Source organism: Petaurus breviceps, unplaced genomic scaffold (genome assembly GCF_028583685.1).
Source record: "Petaurus breviceps papuanus isolate PSGF00001 unplaced genomic scaffold, PetGlider_PUasm1.0 91041, whole genome shotgun sequence".
Taxonomy (NCBI): Eukaryota; Metazoa; Chordata; class Mammalia; order Diprotodontia; family Petauridae; genus Petaurus; species Petaurus breviceps.
The window spans coordinates 31,853,197-31,871,506 of record NW_027187400.1 but is presented as its reverse complement, the minus strand read 5'-3'; the positions used below and the strand labels follow the sequence as shown (position 1 = coordinate 31,871,506).

General features: G+C 37.3%; 1 protein-coding gene across 2 annotated transcripts in view; it reads left to right on the top strand.

Moving 5' to 3' along the window:
- AJAP1 (adherens junctions associated protein 1) overlaps window positions 1-18,310 on the top strand; it is a 269,873-nt gene that overhangs the window by 112,134 nt on the left and 139,429 nt on the right. For both annotated transcript variants that reach the window (XR_011166511.1, XM_069078371.1), the window contains exon 2: window positions 5,760-6,538. Coding sequence is in view for 1 of the 2 variants with exons in the window: in XM_069078371.1 (XP_068934472.1) it covers window positions 5,760-6,538 (779 nt within the window). In the remaining variant the exon portion in view is untranslated. The remainder of the gene's footprint in view (window positions 1-5,759; window positions 6,539-18,310) is intronic.

Below are 18,310 nucleotides of genomic sequence, written 5' to 3'. Positions count from 1 at the left end.
AAAGTATGCGTCAAGTCTCTATGGCAGCTGGGTGGTACAAGGGATAGAGTGCTGGATCTGTAGTCAGGAAGACCTGAGTTCAAATTTGCCCTCAGACACTTAATAGCTATGTGACCCTGGGTATGTCACTTAACCCTGTTTGCCTCAGTTTCTTTACCTGCAAAAAAATAAACTAGAGAAGGAAATGGCAAACCACTCCAGTATCTTTGCCAAGAAAACCCCAAATGGGGTCACAAAAAGTGAGACAGGACTGAACAACAGCAGGTGCCAAGCAAGCAAGTAGGTATAGGCGATACAAGTACAGAGAACTAAACAATTCCTACTTAAAATGAGCTTATATTCTAGTGAGGAGACAAATGGAGTACACACACACATATGTATACATATGTATATTCATGTGTATATATGTATACACATATGTACATGTATATGTATGTGGGTGAAATAGATATCAAATTGATAAATATGCATTTCTGAAAAGTAGTTAAATACAAAGTAGACTGGAAAAGAGCACAGAATTGGGAGATCAAGAAAGTTTTCATGACAAAGATGCAGCCCTAGCTACATTTGAAAAGAAGAGAGAGATTCTCTAAGATGGACGAAAGGAGGGAGTGTATTCATTCCAGACAAGGTGGATGGCCAGTGTAAAAGCACTAATATGAAATATGGGATGTTTTATACAAGGTCAGTTGGGCTCCATAAAAGGGAGGAGGGGGAATAATATCCAGTGAAGTTGGAATGATAGGTGGAGGTCAGGCTGTATGGGGCCTCAGTGGCTAAATGAAGAGGTTATATTTAATCCTAAGGACAATAGAAAGGCTAAGATCGAATGGTGGAGTCACATGGTTGGGTAAATTCTTAAGAAAAATTACTTTCACAGTAATGTGTGGGATGGACTGGAGTGGGGAGAGACTTGAGGCTTGGAGATCAATTAAGAGATCGCATCCATAGCTGAGTAGAGAAGTGGGGTTTGAACTATCATGGTAACTGCATGAGTAGAGAGGAGGTCAGATGCAAGGGATTTTGTTCCGGTAGAATTCCAGCTTCTAAAGGCTAGAGACTGATTTTGTTGGTGAGAATTATGGGTGTTCCTCAGCTCTAAGAATAATGTCTTGCAAAGAGTAAATGCTTAATGTGTGTGTGTTTTTTTTTTTCATTGAACTGAAGGCAGGAAGTATTGTTATCCTTGTTTTTGTTTTCTCTATTCCTTGCACATCCTCAAATTCTCCAACTAGATCTGAGATATCATTTCATTGATCAGTAGTCTCCTTGGGCAGCAATGGACACCACAGCATTATATCTCTACCTAAGAGTCCCCCTCAAGACCTCTACACAATATCTAGAGGATCAATCTCTTCTTTCCTGACCTCTTGAAAACACCAAGAGAACATATGGACTGTCCATTCATTATCACTCAAAATTGTCATGTGGCCAACCAATATTCATTTCATGCTTACATGCATTTGATGACATATCCTTCATGCCTTGCATATACTGAACACCTTATAAATGCTTGCTTTATTATTGTCGTTTAGGACTTTGTAGGCAGCCTGAAGATCTTGGTAGATGCTTCTCCAAGATAGAAAAAGTCTTTTCAGGATGTTACTATTTTTCCTACTTCAAGGATCTTGCTCCCAGAGGACAATCTCTCAGTGATTCAGTAGATGATCTTTCAAAACTTATGCAAAAAAAAAGAAAGAAAACAGTAACATTCAAATTCAGTCAGCACTTATTAAACACCTACTAAGTGCTAGGCAGTGTTCTAAGTGCTGGACATACAATTAATAAAAAACCAGTTCCTGCCCATGGACTGTATGTTCATTATCTAAGGCTAGCTATTGGTTTAGTTTGACAAGATTTAGAAGAGTTCATTGTCAGTTTGGTATTATGCTACAATCCATCATATAGTAAAGTCTTTGAGGGGAGGAACTATCTTTCTTTTTTTTGGTTATTCCTTTTAATTAATTGTGTCTCCAGCACTGAGCTCAGTGCCTGGCACATAGTAGGTTTTTACTGGATTTGGATGTTGTTGTTTTTATTTGTAGCGGTTTTGTAGCAGATTCATCTACTGAATCAGAGAGATTGTTGTCTGGGAATAAGATCCTTGAAGTGGTGAAAGTTGGAAAATCTTGAAAAAAACATCTCATACCCAGGTCCTTTCTACTCTACTAATACACGCCCCCACAAAAGACTGAATTGATTTGGAACACTTTTACTCTTAATGGCTTTTGAAGGGTATAATAAGAGTTTATTGATCCACAGACATACTGACCAATTTCGCTTCCACATCTCCCACTAGACGATTAAGTCCCATACCTGGATGGGGTGACTCATAAGGAGAATCTGTACAACACACACAGTCAAAACTCCATTAATAAACTATAAAACCATTGGTGACAGAGATATGCTTAATTGGACTTTACAGAAAATGTTTTTTAAAGTGATGTTTATTTGAATCTAAAGCAGGCATTTTTTTAAGATGCAAAAATCCTATTAATTTATTTTTAGTTTTCAACATTCAGTTCCACATCACTTTGAGTTCCAGATTTTCTCTCCATCTCTCCCCCTCCTGCAACCCTAAGATAGCATGCATTCTGATTACCCCATTCCACAATCTGCCCTCTCTTCTAACTCCACCCCCCATCCTCTTCCTTTCTATTTTCTGGTAGGGCAAGAGATTTCAAGACAGATTTCTATACCCCATTGCCTGTATATTGTATTTCCTGGTTGTATGTAAAAACAATTTTTAACATTCATTTTTAAAACTTTGACAAAATTCCTCCCTCCCCACCCACCTTCATTGAGAAGGCAAGCAATTCAATATAGGTTATACATGTGTAGTCATGCAAAACACTTCCATAATAATCATGTTGTGAAACACTAACTATATTTCCCTCCATCCTCTCCCACCCCCATTTATTCTATTCTTTCCTTTGACACTGTCCCTCCTCAAAAGTGTTTGTAAAGCAGACATTCTTAACTAGATTTAATTTATTTTTAAAATATATTGTGGTAACATTTTAATATAATTATATAATCTGTAATCTTATATGTTTTCTTCTATGTGTTTAATTAAGAACATTATCCTGAGAAAAGGTCCTTAGACTTCAACACACACACACATACACACGTGCTCACACACACATACTTAGACACACATACACACAGAGTTAAAAACACTGTTTTAAAGTATCATGTAACTTTCACTGTCATATGAGACTTTCTCATGTTTTGTGAATTACTTTCAGCTAATGAGGTTAGCTGTGAACTGATGAAGAGGCCCTTGGAAGTAAAGTTGTCTAATTTCGTCATTATGATCCCTGCTCACACCCTCTCTGAAATTCAGCTATTGCTGGGAATAGATAGCATTACCTCTCAGATAGTCCACTAGGATATCATAACATATTTACAGGGAGCAGAAAGCCAACCCCACCATTATATTTTTCTAGTTTTATTAGGAAACAGGACTCAATGACATATTGCCCTCTGTTAAGTCTTCCCTGGAGTAGAGGGCACAGTTAATTGGTTCACAAAGGATTTATTTATACTCCAAATAAATAAAAGAATCTAAGATGACAACAAAGTAAATACTTGAGCATAGTTGTATTGTCTAATTGGAAAGATAATAATTTACTGTGGATAAGGTCCAGAATGAATAATCCATTGGCTATCTGAGGTTGGGAAGTGCTGAAATATTCCATATTTAATGGGAGAATCTTGATTTAAAACAGTTTTCTTTTAGGCATTAATAAACATATACCAATGCACATAAGGGAGCTAGGCCCATGGTTTTAATGCAAGGAGACATGGGATAAGAGACAACAAACCTATCTCTATTACTTACTATCCTAGACAAATCTGCTAGATTTGTGTCCTAGTTTTCCCTATGACAAAATGAACATAAATTTATCCACATTATACTTGGCTCTGAGATATACTGTGGGACTAAAGAAAATGGTGGATATTAATGTTTTTTGAGAAAGAAAGGTCATCCTCATATAAAAATGATTATCATTATTTTTAAACTAAAAAAAAAAGATTCAAAGCACTTAGGCAAAAAAAAGCCAGCCTAAAACACTATGCCATTATTATTCTTCATTGGATAGAATGCTGGACCTGGAATCAGAATGACCTGAGTTGACAACCCATCTCGGACACTTACTAGCTATGTGACTTTTTTCAAATCACTTAACTGCCTTCGTGTCTTCATCTGTAAAATGGTGATAATAATAGCACTTACCTTCCAGTTGTTGATAGGATCAAATGAGATAATATTTGCAAAGCACTTTGAAAACCTTAAAATGCTCTATAAATGCTAGTTATTAATAATATTGTTATTAAAATTATCATTGTAATTATTTGTGACCACTGGATGGTAAAGTCAATAGAGTACTGGATTTGGAGTCAGAAAGATATGAGATCCAATCCTGCCTTAGACACACTAGTTGTAGGATGCTAAACATGTCACTTAACTGCCATCAGCCTTGGTTTACCCATTTGTAAAATAGAAATATTTGTAACTAATAACAACTATTTCAGGGTGTTGTGTGGGTTAAATGAAGTAATATAACACTTGTAAACCACCCAGCTTCATATAATAACTACTTATTATTTTTCTTAGAGAATGTTATACCATGATGTTTGGAAAAATAGCTACAGATACAGGATGACCTAGAATCAAACCTTGACTCTGTCACGTGCTGCTTGGGTGACCCTAGACAAGTCACTTGAGCCATCAGTATTTTAGGCATTATTCTATGGAGACTATCAGTTATAAAGAAAATTTCAATCTCTTATTGGTGGAGGGAATTTCCTAACCCAGAAGGTCCTTTCTCAGTGAAGTTACATGTCTAGTCTTTATCCCTAATATTATCATTAATCTTATTGGAGGCAGCTTGGAGAGGTTGGAGTGAAGAAAACTTGAGTTCAGTTAGATCTGTGGAATTATCTGTGTGAACCTGGAAAGTCACTTAACTTCCATTGCCTCAGTTTCCAGCTCTGTAAAATAAGCACGATAATAGCAGCTATCTCAGGGGGGTGTTGTGAGGATCACATGAGTTAAAATTTGTAAAGCACTTTGTGAACCTTAAAGTGCTATATAAATAATGAGAATAATAATTATCATTGAAATGCTAAATTAAAAAAAATTAAAAGGATAGAGAGAGAGATAGCCAGACAGAGAGAGGTTAGATAGACATGTAGATAGATAGATAGATAGATAGATAGATAGATAGATAGATAGATAGATAGATAGATAGATAGGTAGATAGATAAATTACAGGATGAGGAGGAAAGAAAGCCCCATGCCTGGAACATAATGCCTTCTTGCCTCTGACTCTTAGTATTTCTTACTTCCTTCACGATGTAGTTCATTACCTTATACATTAAATTTTTCCTAAATCCCCTTAACTGCTCCTGACCTCCTCACTAACCACCATGTATTATATTTTGTATGCAGCTCTCTTTCTCTCTCTCCCCCTCTTCCTCTTCCTCTCTTTTTCTCCCTCTGTCCCTCTACCCCCCACACTTTCTTATCCAATAAAATGTAAGTTACCTAAAGGGAGGAACTAGGTCTATGTCTCTTTTTCCCTTGTACTCATATTACTGAATATAGTGCCTGGCATATAGTCAGAACTTAATAAATGGGAATGGATGGGTAGATGAATGGATGGATGGATGAATGAATGGACATATAGATGGATGAATGGTTTGTAATCTAATGCCTTACCAAAATAATTTTCTCTCTTTCTCTGCTACAGTTCGATGTCTGTCCACTGGTCGGGTTGCCCTATAGGAAGCCATGCTTGGATACTTATAGCCATGTTTCAACTAGCCATGGATTTCCCCACCTGTGAATCTCTAGCCCAAGGCCCAGAGTTCAGGCTCTTGCCTCGGCCTTTCCACAATCCCCGATTGTGGAGTTTTAAGAATGGACTGGCAACGAAGATCCCCACCCCTTTATGGAACCTTCTTTCATTCCGTCCTGAGCGTGCACATGGACAAATACGGACATATCATTCCAGAGGGACCCACAGAACCAGAGACCAGGGGATCATCCCTTTGAAAAGTGGGCCATCGAAACACCCAGAAGCTGCCAAATTCAACCCTTCCATTCTGTCCTTGGTGGGCAGTGGGAGTATAGAACAGCAGAAACCTTTGAGAAGGGACAAAAGGCACCTACAGGGGAGTAGTTTGAATAATTTTGACTTCAGAGGGAGTAAACCCACAGTGGAAACTGAATTCATTGCCTGGGGTCCCACAGGGGAAGAAGAGTCTGTAGAATCTAGTACATCTCCTGGAATTTATGGCCCCACCACTGTCTCCATTTCACAAACCAGAAAGACAACTGTGGCTACTACCACCACAACCACTACAAGCTATGTCACTCTACAGACTAAGGGATTCATGGAGTCCCTCAGTCCTGGAATTATTAAGAACAACCCTAACTATCCTGGTAGGATTAGCACAACAGAACCCTCCACTGTCCCCAACAGCAATGGCAAAGACATTACACCGCCAAGGATTCTGGAACCCTCAGGTACTCTTACATCTTTTTGGGGCTGGGCTTGGGAGTTGGTTTGTGGGCCAATGTATTGTTCCTCCTTCAGTGGAGGGTGTCTCTTTTGTGTACCAATTCATGACCAGTATGAGTCTGATTACCATAAGCAGCCAACCTGGTGTGACTCTGGCTTTGCCACAAGCAGAAAAGTGTGATTTTGGTGACATCTGTGCATGCACATATAGTTGTAAATAAGTTTATGCATGGTTTGACCCAAAGTTAATAACAGATCATGTCTTCCTGGGATGACAGCTGAACAATGGGAGTTTGGGCAGTGTTCATTTGGTCCACTTCATGTGTCCACAGGAGGTAATGAAGGACTAGAGTTTCAGGTCCAGTCCTGGGAGGTGGGGGGTGGAGGAGAATGGTAGTCACCAATTCTTCCAACTCTAGCCTTCTGTCTTGTACATAGCTGGAAAAATCCAAATCTAGGCATCTGATGATAGATTTTTATGGAGCATTAAGATTTTCTTCATATTCTCACATGTCTCTAATGGATTTGCAATATCCAGCTGCACCCTGATTCAGGCAATGTCCATAATAACAGGGAAGCTTGAGGGTAGGGTAAAAACACAACTGAAAAGGCAAACAAACAAAACTTCATTTTGGAGTCTTCTTGCATTCATTGGAAGGGCAAACATGACTATATCATGCCATAGGGGCTCACCGAAACAGGGATAGGGATGGTTCCCTTTTTGAAAAACAAAAAAAAGGTTCACCTAAACTTCCAATCACTGCCCAATTCAAGCCTTCTTTTCTGTGGAGAGCAGATTAAACATTTGAATAACAATATTTGTGTGGAGTCTTTTTTTCCCTAGGAGTTTTTAAGAACCCATTAAAAATATTATCAAGAGATGAATAATAGGGGTGGCTAGGTGGCACAGTGAATAGAGCACCGGCCCTGGAGTCAGGAGGACCTGAGTTCATATCTGGCCTCAGACACTTAACACTTACTAGCAGTGTGACCTTGGGCAAGTTAGTTAACCCCTGCCTTCCTCCTCCAAAAAAAAACTAAAACAAAACAAAGAGATGAATAATAGGTAAAAGTATGCTTAGTGGGGGTGGGGAGATGGGCTAGATTTTGGTGGGAGGTGGTTCTTGCAGACATTAGCCTCCTATTTGTGCTGGGGTAGTCAGGGTTCATACTTATGTCTCAGGATTTTTATATATTGACTTGTGAGGTCTTCTTATCCTTTTTTCCTCCACCCCCACTCCCTGTTCATCACTCTTGCATTTTTTTGCTTTCTACTAGGCTTTTCTGGCTTCATTCCTTGCTCTAGAAGAGGCAGAAATCCTCTCAATTCTCCAGGGATAAAAGCCCTTTCCACAGCATCCATAGCTATTCTGCACAGAGAAGTAGCTCAGATGAAGCTTAGAAATATCTCTGAGCTTCCAATCCCAGCAGGGCACACTTGGGCTATTTACAATTCACATCCAATTTTGTTTGCCTTTGTTAACCAGCCTCAGTCACATACAGTATAACAGCTTGGGAGTCCCTGGATGGGCACAGCCCAAATACATTCTACAACAACTTTTTGCCAACCCCATAAAACATAAGAATTACAGAGCCCTGCCATAAAATGGGAGCCTGCAGATCTGATCCTCTCTTCAGAATGTTCAGTTTTATGTAGCTGAGGGTGCCTTGACCCTGAAATCCATATCCTTCCCAGGTGTCACTAGGATACCAAGAGATTCTGTTTCTCTTGGCCTGTTTTCTCACATTTACTATCATAACTCCCTGACTTAGCCCCAGATCCCTGAATGTTGTTCTCAATTTCAACACCAGCCCTTCCTTCTGATACTTCAGATCAGCAGAGAAATGATAATTTTGGTTTCCAAGTCACCAACACCCCCTCACCCTATGTGATAACTGGTTTCATTCCAATGGGAAAGACCAGGGCATCTCAGCAGAAAGTTGAGACCTATCTGGCAACATGATCATAGATGTAGCAGAGATTATCTAGTCTAATGCCTATTGCCTCCATTTTACAGATGAGTAAACTGAGGCTTAAGGAAATTAATTGACTATAACCAAGTTCATAGATACAGTAAGTGGGAAAAAATGGATCTGAAACTCCCTCTAGTGATTGCAAAGTTGGGGTTGCATTACTCAAACAGTAAACATATTAAAGCACCTACTCTGTGCTCAGTATTAGAGCCAAAGACAGGAGAAGAGAAAGCATTTTCCAGTAGAGATCTTCGAGGGGCCTCCGCAGGTTTCTCTTTCCACTCTGCAAATTCTCAGCAAGGGAGTCTAGTTGAGATTGAGGAATCTGGATCCACACAAAGCCTGCAATCCATCATCTGTGTCAGACCTCCTGAAGGAACATTCAAAACATCTCCCCCCCCCAATAAACTCACAAGCCATCATCAAAATAGAATTTAGTACAGTGTTCATTTAATGTCATCACTCCATATATGTCACTTACTATAGGGACATGGATGAGAAAGCAATTTCCCACTTATTCCAAATTAGATTTGTTATTACTAAAGTTAAACTGCCAGGGCAGTATTAGAGGGCTTAGCAAATTAATTCACAGAACATTGGACGTTACTAATCCGACACGACAGATGCTTATCTTGGAAAAAAGATTTATGGTTCTTCATAAAATAATCTGGTCTCAGATTAATTTGTTTAGCGAGATGAATTTAAAAAGGGGAAAATGTATATGTTTGCTGCCAAGGGAAAGAAATTTTAATGGACCAAAGAGATGGCATCCTGGGGATCAGGTAAAAAGCTCCCGACAGTGAGTCTCATTAAAGGGGGGGGGGAGACTGGGGGATCAACCATTTCAGGCTAAGAAATCTCAGAAACTAACAACACAATTTGCTGAGACAAGAACAGACCAAAACACCCCTTACTCTCACCAAGGATCCTTACCCTACCCATAGCTTCTGGGTGTTACTTATGGAAATTGGAACCTGATCTCTGTCACCACAGCACCAAAAGCATTTTAAGTCAAAAAACTAGGAAGACATAACTGAGTTATTTAAACAGTTTATTCAATCAGTCAAACAGCAAGCATTTTATTAATTGCCTAATATGTGTCAGTCATATATTATTGGTCACTGGAAGTACAAAGAAACCCCCCCCCAAAAAAAAAACCAGTCTGTGTCCTATGCCCTCAAATGTTCAGAGAGAATAAAAAAAAAATTTTGGAGGTGGGATAGGGAAGGAGAATTAGGAAAGGGGCTTTTATGTTTGTTTTCTTTGTATTTTTTTGTTTTTTGTTTTTGCAAATAGTATTTTATTTTTCCCCAATTACATGTAAGGATAGTTTTCACTCATTTTATAAGATTTTTAGTGCCAATTTTTTTTTCCTCCCAAAGACAGTAAGCAATCTGATATAGGTTATACGTGTGCAATCTTGTAAACATATTTCTGCATTAGTCATGTTGTGAAAGAAGAAACAGAACAAAAGGGAAAAGTCACAGGAAAAAAAAAACCAAAAAAGTGAAAATAGTATGTTTCAATATGCATCCAGACACAACTATTCTTTCTCTGGACATCAATAGCATTTTCCATTGTAAGTCTTTTGGGATTGTTTTGGATCATTGTGTTGTGGATACCTAAGTCAATTATAGCTGATCATCAAATAATGTTCCTATTACTGTGTACAATGTTGTCCTTGTTCTGCTCACTACAGTCAGCATCAGTTGATGTAAGTCTTTCCAGGATTTTCTGAAATCTGCCTGCTCAACATTTCTTATAAGCACAATAGTATTCCATTACCTTTATATACATTCATATACCACAACTTGTTCAGACATTCCCCAATTGATGGGCATCCGCTCAATTTCCTATTCTTGGCCAACATAAAAAGAGCTGCAATAAATATGTTTGTACATGTGGGCCCTTTTCCCTTGTTTATGATTTCTTTGGGATACAGACAGTAGTGGTATTGCTGGATCAAAGGGTATACACACTTATATAGCCCTTTGAGCATAGTTCCGAATTGTTCTCCACAATGGTTGGATCAATTCACAACTCCACCAAGAATGCATTAGTGTCCCGATTTTTCTCACATCTTTTCCAATATTTATCATTTTCCTTTTTTTTTGTCATATTAGCCAATCTGATAGGTGTAAAGTGGTACCCCAGAGTTGTTTTAATTTGCATTTCTCCAATCAGTAGTGATTTCAGGCATTTGCTCATAAGACTATAGATACCCTTAATTTCTTCTTCTGAAAATTTCCTGTTCATTTCCTTTGACCATTTTTCAATTGAAGACTGACTAGTATTCTTATAAATTTGACTCATTTTTCCTTATATATATGAAAAATGAGACCTTTATCAGAAACACTTGCTGTAAAAATTGTTTCCCATCTGCCTGCTTTTCTCCTAATCTTTTCTGCATTGGTTTTGCTTTTAATTTTTTAATTTAATGTAACCAAAATTATCCATTGTGCATTTCATAATGTTCTCTATTTCTTGGTTGATCACAAATTCTTCCCTTTTCCATCAATCTGACAGGTAAACTATTCCTTGCTCACTTAATTTGCTTATGATCTTTCACTTTATGTCTAAATCATATGACCATTTGGACTTTATCTTGGTATATGGTGTGAGATGTTGGATTGTGCCTAGTACATGCCATAATATTTTCCAGTTTTCCCAGAAGTTTTATCAAATAATGAATTCTTATCCAAGAAGTTGGAATTTTGGGGTTTATCGAATATTAGATTATGATTGTCATTTACCGTGTCTAGTGCACCCAAGATATTCCTTTGATACACCACTCTATTTCTTAGCCAGTACTAAATAATTTTGATAATTGCTGTCTTGTAATATAATTTTATATCTAGTACTGCTAGGCCACCTTCCTTTGCATTTTCCCATTAATTCTATTAATATTTTTGACCTTTTGTTTTTCCAGATGAATTTTGTTATTTTTCTATGTCTACAAAATAATTTTTGGTAGTTTGAATAGTATGTCATTGAATAAATAAAATATTTTAGGTAGAATTGGCATTTTTGTTATGTTAGCTCAGCCAACCCATGAGCAATGGATATTTTCCCAGTTGTTTATATCTGACTTTATTTGTGTGAAAAGTGTTTTGTAACAGTGTTCATATAGTTCCTGAGTTTGTCTTGGAAAATAGACTCCCAAATATTTTATATTGTCTACAGCTATTTTTAAATAGAATTTCTCTTTGTATCTCTTGCTGCATAGCTTTGTTGGTAATATATAAAAATGCTGATGACTTATGTAGGTTTATTTTGTATCCTGCAGCTTTGCTAAAGTTGTTAATTATTTCAAGTAGTTTTTTTAAAGTTTATTTTCTAGGATTCTATAAGTATACCATCATATCATTGGCAAAATATGATAGTTTTGTTTCCTTATTGCCTATTCTAATCCCTTTCATTTCTTTTCCTTTTCTTATTGCTAAAGCTAATATTTCTAGTACAATATTGAATAATGGTGGTGATAATGGTCATCCATTTTTCATCCCTGATCTTATGGGGAAGGTTTCTAGGTTATTCCTATTACAGATAATGTTTGCTGATAGTTTTAGATAGATACTACTTATCATTTTAAAGAAAGCTCCATTTCTTCCTTTGTTCTTTAGTGTTTTTAATAGGAATGGGTACTGTATTTTCTTAAAAGCTTTTTCTGCATCTATTGAGACGATCACATGATTTCTATTTGTTTTGTTATTGATATGGTCAATTATTCTGATAGTTTTCCTAAGATTGAACCAGCCCTGCATTCCTGATATAAAATCCCACCTGGTTATAGTGTATTATCCTGGTGATAAGTTGCTACAATCTCTTCACTAATATTTTATTTAATTTTTTCATCAATATTCACCAAGCAAAATAGTCTATAATTTTCTTTCTCTTTTTTGGCACTTCTTTGTTTAATTATCAGTACCATGTTTGTGTCAGAAAAGAAATTTGGTAGGACTCCTTCAGCTATTTTTTATATAGTGTTGGAATTTCTTCTTTAAATGTTTGGTAGAATTCACTTACAAATTCATCTGGTGCTAGAGATTCTTTTCTTAGAAAGTTCATTGATGGTTTGCTCAATTTCTTTCTCTAAAATGTGGTTAAGTATTTTATCTCCTGCTCTATTAATCTGGGCAATTTATATTTTTGTAATTGTTCATTTAAATTGTCAGATTTATTGTCCTACAGTTTTGTAAAATAGCTCCTAAACATTGTTTCAATTTCCTCCTCATTGGTAGGGAATTCATTCTTTTCATTTTTGATACTGTTTATTTTGGTTTAATCTTTTCCTTTTTTATCAAATTAACAAAAGTTTAATCTCTTTGAAATTTTTTTTCATAAAACCAAATTCAAGTTTTATTTATTATTTTATTATTTTCAATTTTTTTCATCTCTTTTGATTTTAAGAATTTATAATTTGATTTTTAATTATACCTTTTTAATTTGTTCTTTTTCTAGCTTTTTTTTAGAATTTCATGCACAATTTATTGACTTGTTCTTTTTCTATTTTATTTATGCTTTGACTTCATCCCATTAATTTTGCTGTGTTGTTTCATTATTGTCATTCTCTTTGATGAAATTGTTGATTGTTTCTATGATTTTTTTGTTGACTCACATATTCTTTAGAATTAGATTATTTAGTATTCAATAATTTTTGGTTTATCTTTCCATGACTCTTTATTATATGTAATTTTATTGATTCATGATCTGAAAGGGATGCATTTAATATTTTTGTCCTTTTCCATTGGATTGTTAGGTTTTTATGCCCTAATACATTGTCAGTTTTTATGTAGGTGACATGTACCACTTATATATATATATATATATATATATATATATATATATATATTATATATATATTCCTTTCTATTCCCATTAAGTTTTTAAAGAAGTCTATCATGTCTTTTTCTAGAATTTTATTTATCTCCTCAACTCCTTTCTTGCTTATTCTGTGATTAGATATATCTAATTCGGGGGGGGGGGAGTAAAGATAACAGAGAAAAGGCAGTGACTTACCTGAGATCTCCCCCAAACCCCTCTGTACTCACCTTTAAAATAATGTCATAAAACAGCTTCTTTAGCGGAAGAACCCAGAAAAGGAAAGGGTGAAATAATTTTCCAGTCAGAGGCAACTTAGAAGGTCAGCAGGAAAAATCTGTCACACCTCTGTGAGAATGGGACACAGTCTAGCACTGACCATCCCAGCACAGCCCCAGCCCCAGCAAAGACCCATCCCAAGCCAACTGGAGCAGGTCTTGGGAGCCACTGAATTGGCAGTCCCAGCAGCTGCTTCCAGAGTTCTCAGGCCACAGATGATAAGGTGGTCAAACACCTGGCCAGAAGTTTCCAAGGGTATCTTGACGAGCATGGAAGCAGGACTCTGTTGCTTTGCCTATACTTTGATCGGACTCACAGTCATGGGGGGCAGTCCTGGATTGAGGAGGAGCAATAGAATAGCAGACCTTGTGCTCATAGTGGAGGGGGCACACTTCCTCACAGTTCCAAAGCAGAGAAGAGTGCTTGTGGGTTGTCACAGACAAGAGCACTGTCCGGGAAAGTAGGAAATACACTTGTGCTTAGGTAATACCACCCTGAAAAAACTGAAAACTTACAGGTCACTTTAATTATCTCTGAAAATAGTTGCACAAAACCACTGAAACTTGGGAAAGTCCACCTTCCACCTTTGAAGCAGAGCCCTGCTTTAACAAAGCACGAAAAGTCATGAAATAGACTGGGAAAATGAGCAAACAATAGCAAAAGTCTGACCATAGAAAGTTACTGTGGTGTTAAGGAAAATACACATGTAGAAAAAGATAAGAAAGTCAAAGTTCCTACATCCTCAGGCCATGGAAGAGCTCAAAAAGGATTTTGAAGATCAAGTATGAGAGGTAGAAGAAAAATTGGGAAGAGAAATGAGAGTGATATAAGAAAATCATGAAAAATGTGTCAACAACTTGGTAAAGGAGGGACAAAAATATACTGAAGAAAATAACACCTTTAGGGGGAAAAACAAAACAAACAGCCAAACAAAACAGACTAGACCAAATGGTCAAAGAGGTCCAAAAAAGGGAGAAGAATGCTTTAAAAAGTAGAATTGGCTAAATAGAAAAGAGGAACAAAAATTCATTGAAGGGAAAAAAAAATAATACTTGAAAAGTAGAATTGGCCAAATGAAAAAGCAGGTACAAAAGCTCGCTGAAGAAAATAATTCCCTCAAAATTAGAGTCAAGTAAATGAAAGCTAATGAATTTTTGAGAAATCAAGAATTGATAAAACAAAATGTGAAAATCTCTTTGGAAAAAAGAACTGACCTGGAACATAGATCCAGGGGACAGAGTTTAAAAATTATTGTAGTACCTGAAAGCATTATCAAAGAAATATCCTACATATTATCTTTTTTAAATTATCTCTCCTAGATCTATTTTCTAGGCCAGTTGTTTTTCCAATGAGATATATTACATTTTCTTCTATTTTTTTTTTCATTCTTCTGATTTGTTTGACTGATTCTTGATGTCTTATAGAGTCATTAGTTTTCACTTGCCCAATTCTAATTTTTTTTAAGCAATTGGGGCTAAGTAACTTGTTTAAGGTTACATGGCCAGTTATTTTTGTGTGGGTGCTGAGTATCTGAGGCCAGAAGTGATCCTGGGTCTCCCGATGCTGGGGCCGACGCTCTTACTCAGTGCACCACCTGGCCACTCCCGAATTCTAATTTTTAATGAATTATTTTCTTCAGTTAGCGTTTGTATCTCCCCATTTGACCAATTTTGCTTTTGAAAGAGTTTTCTTTAGTGTTTTTCCCCCCAACTTAGTCAACTCCATTTTTTTAAGGAGTTGTTTTCTTCAGTCACTTTTTGTGCTTCCTTTTCCAAGCTGTTCATTCTTTTTTCATAATTCTCCTGCATAACTCTCATCCCTTTTCCCAGTTTTCTCCTGCATTTCTTACTTGATTTTTAAAATATTTTTTGAATTCTTCCAAGATGGCTTTTGGGGATTGAGATCAATTTGTCTTCTGTTTCGAGGCTTCCCAGTTAGGTCTTTTGACTATATTGTCCTCTTCTGAGTTTGTGTTTTGATCTTCCCTGTCACCACTGTAACTTTCTATGGGAAGGGTGCTTTTGTTTGTTTGAAGTTTTTGCTTTGCCCTGGGTTTCAGGGAAGGCAGTTTGCCTACTTAACCTGGGCTGGAGGCCTTGTAGTTGGCCTGCGGTGCTCAGCCTGGACCATGGAGCCTTGTTTGCTGATCTGTACTGTGGCTAAGGGGCTCCTTCTGGCCTGCCTGGATACCACCTGTGCTGGACTGTACTTTACTTTTAGCCAAGTGAGACAGTCCTGAAGTCCTTCCAGGTAATCTTGGGCTGGAAAATTGTTTCACTCCATCTTTTTGTGAATTTTGTTGCTCCAGGATTCTTTTTTTTTTTTTAAGAACTCTTTTAGAGGCTTGATTTAATATTGTTTCAGAGGGAAACTAGGGAAGGGTCTGGCAACTTCCTGTATTATCTCTGATATCTAGCTCCACCTCCTCAGGAAAGGTTTTATGAAGGATATGGCACTTGTTCTAAACATTCATTTATATGTGTATATACATATATGTACATATATATGACTATACACAAATGCATACACATATATATCCATATCCATGCTTCTATCCATTAAATAAATACCCACACAGGAAAGGAGTAAGTAAGGAGATGCATTCAAGTCTTCAAGTCCCTCCCTACTCTACCCTCTGACAAGGTGGCATAGGAATCCCACTCTTTGAGTTCCACCTTTGAGTCTGTCCCCTATCAGCAGCAAACAATGCTACTTCAGACCCCACCAAGATTTGGGGTGTAGAAGAGCCATAACAACTTGAGAAGGGGCTTCATGACATGCATGATATAGGATGGGGCACCTGAGTTGATCCATGAGGGAGCTCAAGATTTTAAGGGATGCCATTAAAGAAAGAGCATCTTTCATGCATGGGTTACAGCCTATGGAAAAAGCATAGAAATTGGAGTTCTACTTATTGAAAACATTGAGCAGAAAACTTTGTCTAGAAAATAGAGTTTATGAAGGAGAGTAATTTGAAGTCTGTCTAGAAAGGAGGCCTGGATCTAGATTGTATAGGACTTTAGCTGTCAATTGGAGGAATTTATATTTTATCCAAGAGGTAATAGGTAGCTACTGAGGCTTTTTGATCTGGTAAGTGATGTGGTCTGAGCTATACTTTCAGAATATCAGTCTGTGGAGGGCAAATGAGAGAGGAGAAAGAATGGAAATGGGAATTCCAACAATCCTAACAGCCTAAACTAAGGTGATGGCCATATGCTTGGAGACAGGACAAACATTACAAAGGGCATTATACAACCACCTGTACAACAAGTGTCTAAGTCTTAGCAGGCAGTTGGACATGGGAGCTCATGAAGGAGGGAGATAACTCAAGGATGAATCTGAGATTGCATTCAAATTTCATCATTGGAGTGTGACAGTCAAGACAAATCTTTAGTTTTCTTTAGTTTAGTTTAATTTTTTGGGGTCTCAATCAACTCAAGAAGGAGAAGAAGGAAAACAATGTGATGTGCTAGGCCTGGCTTAGCACACAGCATCTGGAGAATCCTTCTAGCCTCGGAATTCTTCAATATCTATCTATCAGGTTTAGATAGAGGCACATAGAGGTTTTTGATAATTGTTTTCAAGTTCTTTATGGGTTATTGTGTAGAAGAGAGATTATACTTTTTCTGTTTGAGCCCAAAAGGAAGAATTAGAAGTGATTGGGGATGCTAGTGGTAATTGCAAAAGGATCATTTTAGACTTGATGTCTGAAAAAAATCATAGAAACCAACTAAAACACTTCTGAACACTCTGAGATGATGTAAAGGTGGAATGGGCTGTCTTAGGAAGTATTGGGTCACCCTAGATTACAGTTCTTCATGAAAAAAGTAAATGACCACTTTTTGATAATGTAATAGAAGCTGTGATTTGGATGTTTCAGATGATGTCTCTAATGATCTCAGATGTTTCAGAGATCTTTCCAACTCTACTTGTGATGATTCTGGAATTTTACTTGTAAGAAGATATAAAAATAAAGGAAATATAGTATTTTTTTCTCTAAGACATCAGCGAATGTCACTTAAATTTTCTGTATGCCCACAAGGACCACCATCAACAGTAATGTTTACTTATTTTACTATGGACATTCAATTGGCATGAAGGAAATTGAGAGGGATTGTAGTATGGGGATAGCTTATGGAGATCCAGGGGGGAAATGATTATTGATGAAGTTACCCATAAAGAGCTCTGGAGACCCCAAAATACCAACATGCCGGGTCCTGCCAAATGAATTCGACTCAAGTCTTCTCTCAGCCAAAGAAAAGAAAAGTTTATTAAAAGTTCGCTTTTATTGGACACAGAGTAAGCCTGTGCTAGGTCATTCCATTGTACTCTTACAAACATGGATGACAAGATGGGGTCTTATATACAGAAGGTTGTGGGAGGAATCTAGGGGTGGTCTAGAGGAGGAGTTTGGGGAGGGTCTTCAGGAGGAGTTAATGAGGTCAATGAGTGATTAAGGGTGGGAAGTTGCTGGAGGCTACCTGGAGAATAGACATTGGTGGACTAGGCCAGTTCATAGGTGCATTGACACTTTGATAGGCTCAAGGCTGGGAAGTCTAATAACAGAGGTTTGGGCCCAAAACAATGTAAGGCTCATGGCCTCATGCAAATGACTCATCAAATGAGACTATTTAAGGGTTCAAGAGCCTGTACCTCTGTAATGTAATGCCAAAAGAAGGCAACTTCCCAGGTTCAAAATACCA